This window comes from Choristoneura fumiferana, chromosome Z (genome assembly GCF_025370935.1).
Source record: "Choristoneura fumiferana chromosome Z, NRCan_CFum_1, whole genome shotgun sequence".
NCBI lineage: Eukaryota > Metazoa > Arthropoda > Insecta > Lepidoptera > Tortricidae > Choristoneura > Choristoneura fumiferana.
The window spans coordinates 36054835-36066448 of NC_133472.1; the positions used below are offsets into that span (position 1 = coordinate 36054835).

At 38.0% G+C, this 11614-nt stretch overlaps 1 protein-coding gene across 1 annotated transcript; it reads left to right on the forward strand.

Moving 5' to 3' along the window:
• Nucleotides 1-1982: 1982 nt before the first annotated feature.
• On the forward strand, nt 1983-11160 carry ple (tyrosine hydroxylase ple). Its single transcript, XM_074098784.1, has 8 exons — nt 1983-2254; nt 6757-6868; nt 6962-7075; nt 7172-7213; nt 7308-8127; nt 9314-9440; nt 9623-9852; nt 10615-11160. Exons 1-8 carry the CDS (start codon nt 2189-2191, stop codon nt 10787-10789), a joined length of 1686 nt encoding a protein of 561 aa, XP_073954885.1. The 5' UTR covers nt 1983-2188; the 3' UTR covers nt 10790-11160.
• Nucleotides 11161-11614: the final 454 nt, after the last annotated feature.

Here is an 11614-nt window from a genome sequence, read left to right on the forward strand (position 1 = left end):
TGATGTAGAGTAATTGAGCTATCATTCAGTATCAAGCAGCGTTTCCACCAGAGATGTGCGAGCATGTGTTACGAGGAATACCAATAGAAACGCTTCATTTACACATCCTCGCTCCACTCAGCTGTTTCCACTAGAGATGTGCTATGCAGGGATGTGTAAATGAAGCGTTTCTATTGGTTAATGAAAAACACATCCCTCGCAACACATCCTCGCACATTATTGGTGGAAACGCTGCTTTAGGCTTGCTGCATTATACAATTTTATTTAAACTTGATTGTCTAGAACGAAGCATTTATTTTTTATTTAATGAGATGCTTGGAGGTAGACATAATTGCGCTATTTTATTTGATAAAAAATAATAACTGTTCGCAACAGACTTCCTGAATGTTTGATTTTACATTAAAATACATATAGTGCGTCTTATATAAAACTTTATTATCGTTTGTTCTTGAGAGAATTTACTTTTACTTTTTTTGTAATAACTTAACATTTTCTAATTTAATTTACCTTCGTTGTTACCAAACTGTCAGCTCTACAGAGATACGTATGATAGAGTATTATTGTGTTGGATGCATTTTTTAATATTACGGTTTTGTGTACAAAGTACATATACTTCAAAATCCATTATTAAACATAGACATATTATGTGTATGCAGCTAACATTATTCTGAGGTTAATAATACCTAGATCATTTTTAAAAATAAGTATACCTACACCGATTCGCTCAATTTTGTCTTAAACGATTAGTTAAGTATGCATATTTTAAGCCAACGCTTAAAACATACTGTTTGCATTTTAATTACACTCCTTACTTTGCCAGTATTTTTTTGTAGTATATCCTGTTTCTTCTGAATTTGATTTACGTTTAGCTCTTATTGTGTACGTAGTAAATATATAGGTAGGTACTTAAAATGAAATATTTGGCAACTTAATTTCATTATACACACCTTTTGGTTTGCTTTTTGCTTTGGTATACGTATTTACAATAAAGCAAGAGCAAGGCAAGAGCTGGATGAGAGTAGCCGAGGATCGTGCTCAGTGGCGTGCCATAGGAGAGGCCTATGTCCAGCAGTGGACGAATATAGGCTGATGATGATGATGATGATGATTTACAATAAAAACCGCTCACTACTGACAATAGAATTGGGAAATGTATACCTATCTACATAGTATCAGAGCAATACTTTCAAAAACGATGAGTATTTATATGATCCTACTTTTATTTGTCTTTAAATAATATATGTTTTATGCTTTTTATAATTCCAATTTCAAACTCCTCTACAAATGCCAGTCGGTACGGAACCAGCGGTTAATTTTACATTTATAAATAATTTCAATGAAACTAATACTATGACAGGTTTGTTCCGCGTATTACTCGCGTGACATTACTTTACAGTAAAGTTTTGTTTAAATGGAGCAACTCACTTCCGAGCACGGTAAGGTCAGATCCGGACAAGGATTTTTAAAAGGATATCGGTTCCAATGTCCCGGTCAATAAACATGAACACGTCATCGCACCCACGGCTGTTGCCTAGGATGTCTAGCTTGGCCCTATTTAATTATAATTATGCAAACTGGAAGAAATAAATTTTAAATATTTCTCACAAAATAATCTTTTTGCGCAGTAGAGCTAAAGTATTCCCACAAATATCCAATAATACGCGGCCCTATGTAGCTTATATTGAGACGACAACTACTTATTATATTTATGTCAAGAAATCTGCATAAGAGCATTTCAGTCAAGTTGCTGTAATTTACTTTCATATGTATAATATAATAAATTCACCGCTTTTTTGTATAGTATTTTTACAAAAAAAATACTTGAATGAGATTTTTGTATGTGTTTGAGTTTAGGGTAGGTGAGTGCGGCGAGGGTGAGCGGGTGCGGGCGGCGGGCGGCGGGCAGCGGGCGGCCGCTGACGCACGCGCGCCGAAAGGCAGCGCGGTGGGAGGCGAGCGCCTAACACTATTTAAACTGTCCCAGCCAACAGTCATCATGCATTGGTCTATTTGCAATCGCAAAGTTTAGTTAGCTACCGTAATACGATAGCTCGAGTCGTAGACAGACAGGCAAAAGCCCGTGGTCGAGACACAAAGCTCTCGCAGACGCTAAGCTAGCTAAACGCGCAGTGAACCTCGTGTTCAGGCTTCGTACCAGGAAACCAGGAACCCAGTGGAGTGTATAGAAATGGCTGTTGCTGCTGCCCAGAAGAACCGCGAGATGTTCGCCATCAAGAAATCATACAGCATCGAGGTGAGGACCTCATCTCCCCAGCCTCCTGGCTCATGCTTCCCATTGCTATATATATCTTTTATGGATTTTCCAAGGATCAACTTTATTTTTGTCGGTCAAAAATGCCGGTCATTTGAATTTTTATGATTTGCTAAAAAACTATTTTTCTAATATTAATTATCATTTCATAAAATATATTATTTGAGTAATGTCACCTGGAATTTGTGGTCTCTGTTGTTATTAATATAGTATCCTGACCGACAAAAAATAAAAGTTGAAACTAATATTTTCTTAACGCTAAAAGTGGCTATAACTATCACTACCCAAGTTTATCGAACTCATTCTCATCCATGGATCTGGTTCTTGGCAAGTTCAATGAGTTGAGACTTAAACGAGATTACTAAAATAATTATGACTAATTAAAAAAGTACCTACAGTACCTAATTTCACTGATCTAATTGATAGTCTCAAGGATTTGTATAAAACTCACGTTTGTTAAATATTTATTAGCTTTAACTACTGTACTTGTAGATTGTTATTGTTTATATTTCTCAAAATTAGGCTAAATCAATTAACAATTTTTCTTAGATGTTCTACGGTACTTTCACTTTCAATTTAAGAACAAGCATATCTTATTAAAATCTTACTTGTAACTTTAAAATCTTATAATAGTTCTTAAACTTGTCTGATATATAATTAAATATCATTTACACTTTTAAATGCTTCATAATAGAAGTAACACAGTAGTTATCAGCTTAAAAAATTAATGATAATAAAAAAATATTCAGTCTTAAAAGAATCAAAACTAATTAAAAACGTAAAAAAACAAAACAAACGCCAAAATAACATCAGCTGTGTGTGTGTGTGTGTGTGTGTGTGTGTGTGTGTGTGTGTGTGTGTGTATGTGTGTTATTTTTTCTCATAAAACGTAAACAAGCTTTTGTTGGTATCGTGCTCATTGTCAACTCCACGACCTCTACTCAATCCGCACGCACGACACCTAGACACGGTAATCATCATTGCCTACTTAATAGCCTTAAAACCTCCACCGGCCTTCTACAATATACTTATATCAACACAGACAAAATACTCAATTTTAAAAACAAGAGATTCGATTTAAAGAAACCACGTGAAAGCGCTGGTGAAGATGTACTTAAAAAATAATGGAGGACTACCAATATTGTAAAAGAAATTTCGAGGGGGCATGTACCTCTCCGTACGTGTTTCTGTCTTGATTTTAGGAGCGTTATTACAGCATCGGCGTCGCCAGGGCCCGTTTAACAAAATTATCCCAACGCACATTAAGTGGCAGTTACGCGACATCGCATACACTTTCACGACATATTCACAATATCGTGTGACACATTGCATAACCGAGACAACAATACCTATGTAATAATAATGTTATTAAATAAAATCAGTCGTTGTTCACAAAGATGGGGGCACCGTTGTTCGTTATTTGACCTGCTATTGGGCTTGGCAATTGCCGCCTTGTCCGTAAAGAACTTTAATAACATCCCAAGAAATGGAAAGGACCAGTCTAACTTTTGAAATTATCATGACTCGTCTCCAGAAATTCTGATATAAGCTAAAGATATGTACCTAACCCCTATTTGTAAAAAAGCAGGTTTACTGGTAAATGTTTTTTTAGTACCTATATTGATACAAGTTTGTTTTGCTAAATAGGTATATCTTTTGTCATCTACTTACATTTTTCCATACCAAATTTCAATTCAATCTGGCCACTGGAAGTAAGTGACATCAAATTTGAAACGGACAGCTCGCTTACCTATATACGAAAAGTGCAAGTAAAAAAAAATGTGTGATAAAAGCTGTTTTTAATAGTAAAAAAGCATTATGTGAAACCTGGGAAATCGGCAAATCTCGTAGGTGTTTCACCAAGATCCTCTGAATCATAAGTATTCTGCACTATGCTGCAACGACGTCCAGCGTCGCTGCTGTAGTTGTGACGCCGCTCCGGTTTACCTGTACTTATCTTATTACGCAAAAATTCTTACTGCATAAAACATTAATAAACAGTCTCATCATTGTTAGTAAGATTAATTACTATTGTCAATATTCAAGGCGCTGACTCGTGATTCAATCGCAGTAGTGATAATAATTTCGTTGTATAAATGCATTTACTGGTCAACCATAATTATTTTACAATTCACGAGGTCCAATAGCTCACGATAGCTTATGCGAAATCATATTGTTCTGTGATAAAATTTACTTTGTTTAGAGGACTTCTTTGTGAGCCGTTACTGTAGTCAGATTATGGTATGGCATTTTACTGCTGCGATGCGATGCGATGTTGTTGTAAGCCATTTCAAATTGTTGTATAACCTCATGTGCTGTGCGATAATCAACACTTAAGTAATTTGTTACAAATAGGCTTGAATGATTGTGTTTCCTTGACCGACGAAGGTCGGAATGCGAGGCAGGTGCGACGCTCACCGACACCGCCGCAACAAGTAAAGATCGTTAAAAGTCAATTATTATACGAGACGACAAACACAAATTCACTAAAACAAAGAACATTTTTTTTATAACGCTTAAATTTAAATTTTCCTGAGGTTGTAAATGATCGTCACGCAATGCACAAAGCGGCTTACTTAGCTACCGTGAAGTATAAGATCAATGTTAACGAATTCGAGGTCATCGGATGCGCCCTTGACCATTGAAGGTTTCGTTACGCGGTCAAAATCATCTTCAACAAAATTATTTATTTCAAATGTCACTCGAGTTTGCCATTATTACTTAAAAGATGTAACACTTAAATTATGACTGTACGTGATCGACATGTTAAATTGGATTTAGGTTGTGACTCGCTATAGTCGACGAGGATTGATGAGTGGAGGGTCGCGATACTGAGGTGAGTCGGCACGCTCCACAGGGCGGACGGACATAGGTCCGGGTGCTCTCTAGTTCCGCTTAATTACCCGTCGACCGATTCGAACGGTGAAGTGGCCACTCGAACAGACCAAGGCTATCTACCGGATTCCGAATCCACCCGCTCTATTTAGGCGGACCTTACAACTCAACAAGTGGGCATTGTTTTCGCAATTTCGATTTAAAAATTTCTTTTAATTGATAAAATCATAATAAGTAATGCTTTTAAGTAATCGACGATCGCAAGTTGTGATTAAACTTCAAAGAGATTAAAATATGTTATATTTTTTTTTACTTGTTCCAAAAATGGTTGTATTTCAGGGCTGCACTGCATGTAACAATCGCGAGTGATTAGCGTAAAGAACAACCCTTGACATAGTTAGTCGCGCAGCCACTCTACTGGAAAATGCTAGGTATTACGCGGCCACGCTGAGAGCCTGTTTCTAGCTCAGCTCATGCATCGCGTCGTCCAGGAAAGTCGTGTGACATAATTCTATTACACGGCTTTAAGTGGATATCACACGTATCTTGATCAAACCAAATCAAAAGAAAACCATATGTTTGGAACAATGAAGTCCTTTGAGCGGCGTTCATTCAGACAATACTAATCATCATATTTTGTCACCGTCGACTTATTTGGATAAATAAAATCGAACAGTTGATTAGTACGGTCGAGTTCATAAACTTGTGAGCAAAAATTTGAACAAAAAGATCTGAACACGACTCTATTGTTGACGGCGTAGAAGCGTGTTCAGATATGTTTGATAAAATTTTTGCTCACAAGTTTATGAACTCGACTATCCCTATCTCTTTATATGTCGTTCAAAGAATCGTGTTTTCACGATTTCGATGCACCGATGTATTCAAATAGTCGAAGTCTTTCGCTTACTTAAAACATCAAGCCTTTTAGAAAAAGCACCTAATAATTTTCTAACTAATCAAAACTTAGTTTTTAACTTTTCATAAACCTAAAGCATCAGTGCTATTAAAATTTAGCTTATTCTATTAACAAATATAACTTCTTGGTTCTAAACTAATTGCCATAAAACTTCACAGAACGAAGTTAACACTTTTAATAGCTTTCGACTCTATTGAGACGCAACGGGCCAGAAACTCTCATTCCTTTGAAAGATTCCCGAGCAGAGACTCCGTTTCCGGACCACAGTAGGTAATGGCAGCACTTTACACCCGTCCGCACTCAGGAAATAAGCTTAGGAACTTCGTAAAAGCAATTTCTGCTCGCACATGAAATATAATACGATGTGACCGCTTTATATTTATAAGGATTTAGGAGATCAACCTATTTTTAGAGACCCTTTTGTGCTCCACTGCGCCTGGCTAAGGCACTAACGACAATCGAAGAATTAACGTGTCACCTTCACTACTTTTTATAGGTTTAATAAAACTTATTTTTTGCTCTTATTACTTAGAGCTTCACGTACAAATTAGCTATAACCGGATCGGTGACTCCGACTCGTGAAGAACAATGCTATTAAAATTTAAAGTACCATCATAATAAAAAATTAGAATATCGTATTCATCGTAATCATCATCATCATCGTCGTCATCGTTGTTAGGATAGGAGTTACAGTTTGGTCACAAGCTTCAACAGTTATGTTTTGTTGTTTTAGAATGGCTACCCATCTCGCCGTCGCTCGCTGGTAGACGATGCCCGGTTCGAAACGCTGGTTGTCAAACAGACCAAACAAAGTGTGCTTGAAGAGGCTCGTGCTCGCGCCAATGGTAAGATACTCGTGACCTCAATTAAGTTTTCATTTAATTATTTTTATTTTGTTCTGTTTTTGTATTTGGTTCGTTTTTTTATTTTTAATCAAGACTCCGGCTTGGACTCCGATTTCATCCAAGATGATGTTCAGTTTGGCAATGACAATAACAACCCGACTGTCGAGGACGGCACTCAGCAAGACGAAACGAAGAATGGACATCTTGGTAATTTGCCTTCTTTGTTTATTTGAGTTTAAATACTTTATTTTTTTAATTTTCTTTTTTATATATTTTGTTTTTTTTTTTTATTTGTTTCTTTAGCTGATGCTGATATCGGGGACGACGCCAGCAAAAAGGACGATGGTAAGCTAAAACAAGATTATTACACAAGCAGTTCGTGTAAATACTTAGAGTTAAGAAGCAGCAGCGGTAGATTTATTTGGCAATTCTATTTCAGACTATACTCTGACTGAGGAAGAAGTGTTCCTACAGAACGCAGCGAGCGAATCTCCCGAGGCAGAGCAGGCAATCCAGCAGGCGGCCCTTCTGTTGCGCATGCGCGATGGCATGGGCTCTCTGGCTCGCATCCTCAAGACTATCGATAACTACAAGGGCTCCGTCATGCACCTCGAAACCCGCCCATCTCAAGTCACTGGCGTCCAGTTTGACGCGCTCGTCAAAGTCAGCATGTCTCGCATCAACCTTCTGCAACTCATCCGGTCCCTTAGGCAGTCGACTGCCTTCGCCGGAGTGAACCTCGTTTCTGAGAACAATGTCTCATCTAAGACCCCGTGGTTCCCGCGTCACGCTTCCGATTTGGACAACTGCAACCATCTGATGACCAAATATGAGCCAGAGTTGGACATGAACCATCCTGGCTTCGCTGATAAGGACTACAGGGAACGCAGGAAGCAGATCGCTGAGATTGCGTTCGCATACAAATACAACGACCCGATCCCGTTCATCACCTACACTGAGGCGGAGAATGCTACCTGGATGCGGGTGTTCAACACCGTGCTAGATCTGATGCCCAAGCACGCTTGCGTAGAGTACAAGGCGGCGTTTGGCAAGCTGCAGAGTGCTGACATCTTCGTCCCGCACCGCATCCCCCAGCTGGACAGCGTGAGCAACTTCCTGCGCAAGCACACCGGCTTCACGCTGCGCCCTGCCGCCGGCCTGCTCACCGCTCGGGACTTCCTCGCCTCCCTCGCCTTCCGCGTCTTCCAGTCCACACAGTACGTGCGCCATGCCAACTCGCCCTTCCATACTCCTGAGCCGTAAGTATTCTTTGCACACACTTTTTTTAAGCTACTGATTACATGATTTACTTTAAGAATGCTAACACCTCGAGCCGGAACGCCAGATCTCAGGCACATCCACGTCGTCAGAGTCGACCTATTACTCGTACTTTCCTTTAAGTACTTAAATTATACAACATCTTTGACTCAAATATCATATCCAATAGAACAAATCACGACACGTTAGTTTGTATCCATTTGCATAGCACCCGTTTTTAAGTTCATTGGGGTAAGGCTACTAAACTTAATTATTTAATATATTTTAATGAAAACAGTTTGTGTTTTCCGGAATCATTAAACTTGAGTATTATCATACACTTCATTAATTCAGCGCAAGTTTTTACAAAAAAAAAACAGAATTCGATGCATTTGATTAAATAATTAAGCTTAAGTACCTACTAACTTGCGTACATAAAAACTCTATTAGGTAGGTATGTAAAAATACGAATAAATTAACACCATATTTTTTATAGGAATCATTACGCTAATCACACTTGACTATGAAACTGCATAATTAAATTTTGTCATAGATACAATGTTAGTACTTATGCATATATCCACAATGTACATTACCGGTTATTTAATTAGGCTTAGAATTTATAATTAGGTATCAAAACACCTTGACATGTCATTTTTACGGAAATAAAACGCAACGCGTCCTTATACAAGTTATGTTAATGGGATCAAATCACGACTAAGAGCATGAACGAGTTAGTTTTTGAATACTGAGATGATTCGTTTGTTTCTGGAAGTATTTACGCAGTTGTAGCGTGCGCGCCTTAGTTTCAAGTTCATCATTGTTACCAGCTGAACATTAATTAAATAGTAAAACCTTGCTACATTTCAAAGGTCAGGAGTTTAATTATTACGTCCGCTTTAATAAGCTACAAGTTAGAATCAGAACAAACATCACTTAACTTAAAATAGAAGGAGCCTGTATCCTGATGGAAATATAACCTTGTTAAGCGAAGCGAAAGTGCCAACGTTATTGCTCGTAGTTGAGCACTTTGACCATATCTAGAGCAAGAAAGATCCCTAAATGAAAGGTAACTTTTATTCAATCAAAGTCATCTTAAAATGTCGTATAGGCAATATAAAACAAGTAAGAACTGGTAATACGATTTGAAATTCACACTGACGTTGATTTTATTTCTTATTGTTACAGAGATTGCATCCATGAGCTTCTTGGACACATTCCGCTATTGGCTGATCCCAGCTTCGCTCAGTTTTCTCAAGAAATCGGTCTTGCATCACTTGGTGCTTCCGATGCCGAAATCGAAAAGCTATCTACCGTAAGTGTCCCCCAGAGGAGACATCTTCCATGTTCATTATACTGCCATGCGAAGTTCAATCCTATTTTTCTTTTCAACATATGCAAAAGCGAAGCGACTCTTTTAATCGCATTATGACTCACTTGAACGCATTATTGAAAAATCGTGGGATACCAATATCAATATTTGATTTCTTTGTGCAGGTGTACTGGTTCACGGTCGAATTTGGTCTCTGCAAAGAGAACCAGCAATTGAAGGCTTACGGTGCTGCCCTTCTTTCTTCTATCGGAGAACTGCTCCACGCTCTCAGTGACAAGCCTGAACTGAGGCCTTTCGAGCCCGCTTCCACATCCATCCAACCTTACCAAGATCAGGAGTACCAGCCCATTTATTATGTTGCTGAAAGCTTCGAAGATGCCAAAGAAAAGTTCAGGTAACTATTTCTTTTGATCTATTAAAAGCATCAGTGGGTATCTATCGCGTAAACTTACTATTAATAATACGAAAGACATTGTCTAATGCGATGAAAACAGGCGTGAACTGATAGTCTGGTTAGTTACTCTTTCATGTACATGTTTCACGGTGCCACAAATTTTTCACAATCAAAATATTTTGCGGCTTCATAGTTAGCATATGTCACCGTGTTATTTTTGATTTCCGTTAACTATAAGGGTGTGCAGGGATCTACAGGTCAAATTAATTTAATTTCTCTAAGGCACTAGTGACCTAACTTTTACTGCTTAAAATATTTTATAATCAAGAGTCAAGATTATCAATTATTAGCAGTTAGCCAGCGTAAAGGTCCTTAATTTATGACGTTTTTTCAAAGTCCATAACTAACCATTTTTTTAATTAACATAGACATATTTAGCAAAGGAAAGTTAAACATGTGGATGTTTTTGATGTCAATCTTGTGTGTCACGTCAATGTCACTTGTCAAGTTTGTTTATTTAACTACTAATAATGAATGTAAAGCTATACCTAATATGCAAAAAAAAAGATTTTTACTATCAAAAAAAAATTTTTTTTTTCATTTAACGAATATGTTATTCATCAGGTAGTTGATATCAATAAACTGAACAGTCTGCCGAAGTTAACAGAAATACAAAAACACGGTATTGAATGTTCTAGTGACGAACTATTTAGAAAGCGATAAGTAAGTATAGAATGTAATAGTGCTTGTGTTTTAATGCAGACGCTGGGTGTCAACCATGTCGCGACCCTTCGAGGTGCGTTTCAACCCTCACACGGAGCGCGTGGAGGTGCTGGACTCCGTGGACAAGTTGGAAACCCTCATCTGGCAGCTCAACACCGAGATGCTGCATCTCACTAACGCCGTCAAGAAGCTCAAGTGCTCGCAGTTCGAGTAAACCTCTGCTGACACGACCAATGATCAGTGCACGCGGCCGTGCCGTGTTCTGTATAGCTAGTGATATTATAGATGTAAGACTGCTCTCGTATGTGGAGCGTGTGTGCGAGTGTGATAACCATCGGATGGTACTTCGTGATTTCCTTTTTATATGTACCTTATTTTATTATTTATTTTGCCGAGCTCATTGCCCGGGTCTCGGAAAGTGCACGGAGCTCCCGATTGCCCATTTACGGAGGCTGTGCGCGATTCGCGAGTCCTAAACTATTATTAGTATTAAGACGTAATTTAATAAAAAAACACAAAGAAATAAAAAATGGAGCACCCAAACTGATGAAAAAACAAACAGAAAATAAACGTGTTTGAGCACAAGCATTTGTTTCATTTTATTTTTTTCACAATATAGCTAAGTAACATCTAAATATCATATCAACTAGCAATATTTGATTGAAATTTAAAAGAATAGGAGATATAAAAGGAAACAGGGAGAAAAGCAATAAGCATAAGGCGGGCGGACCGACCCACGCGCACCTGTAATCAGATTTATTTAGGTCTCCGGGGAATTTGATCGCTCCAATCCTAATCATTTCGTGAAAAATGTAATACTTTCAAAGAAATAATATTAAATTTCATCGAATTGTAATCGACTGGCCGTTATTAAAGTGCGACTTCAATCAAAGCAACATTTATTAGCATAACTAATAAAATGCATGCCACTTAAATAATAATATCCTCTCAACTACAAGGAGTCGGCGTAAGGAGTCTGTACTGGCTTAAAAAAGCGATTGTTAGTGGACAGTTAATGAGAGAACAGGTTACTCCGGAT

Excerpts from the sequence above, each read along its gene's own strand:
- ple (XM_074098784.1), top strand. The coding sequence starts at position 2,189 with ATGGCTGTTGCTGCTGCCCAGAAGAACCGCGAGATGTTCGCCATCAAG. Across the intron at positions 2,255-6,756 it reads AGAAATCATACAGCATCGAG|AATGGCTACCCATCTCGCCG; the intron begins GTGAGGACCTCA and ends TTGTTGTTTTAG. Across the intron at positions 7,214-7,307 it reads CGCCAGCAAAAAGGACGATG|ACTATACTCTGACTGAGGAA; the intron begins GTAAGCTAAAAC and ends ATTCTATTTCAG.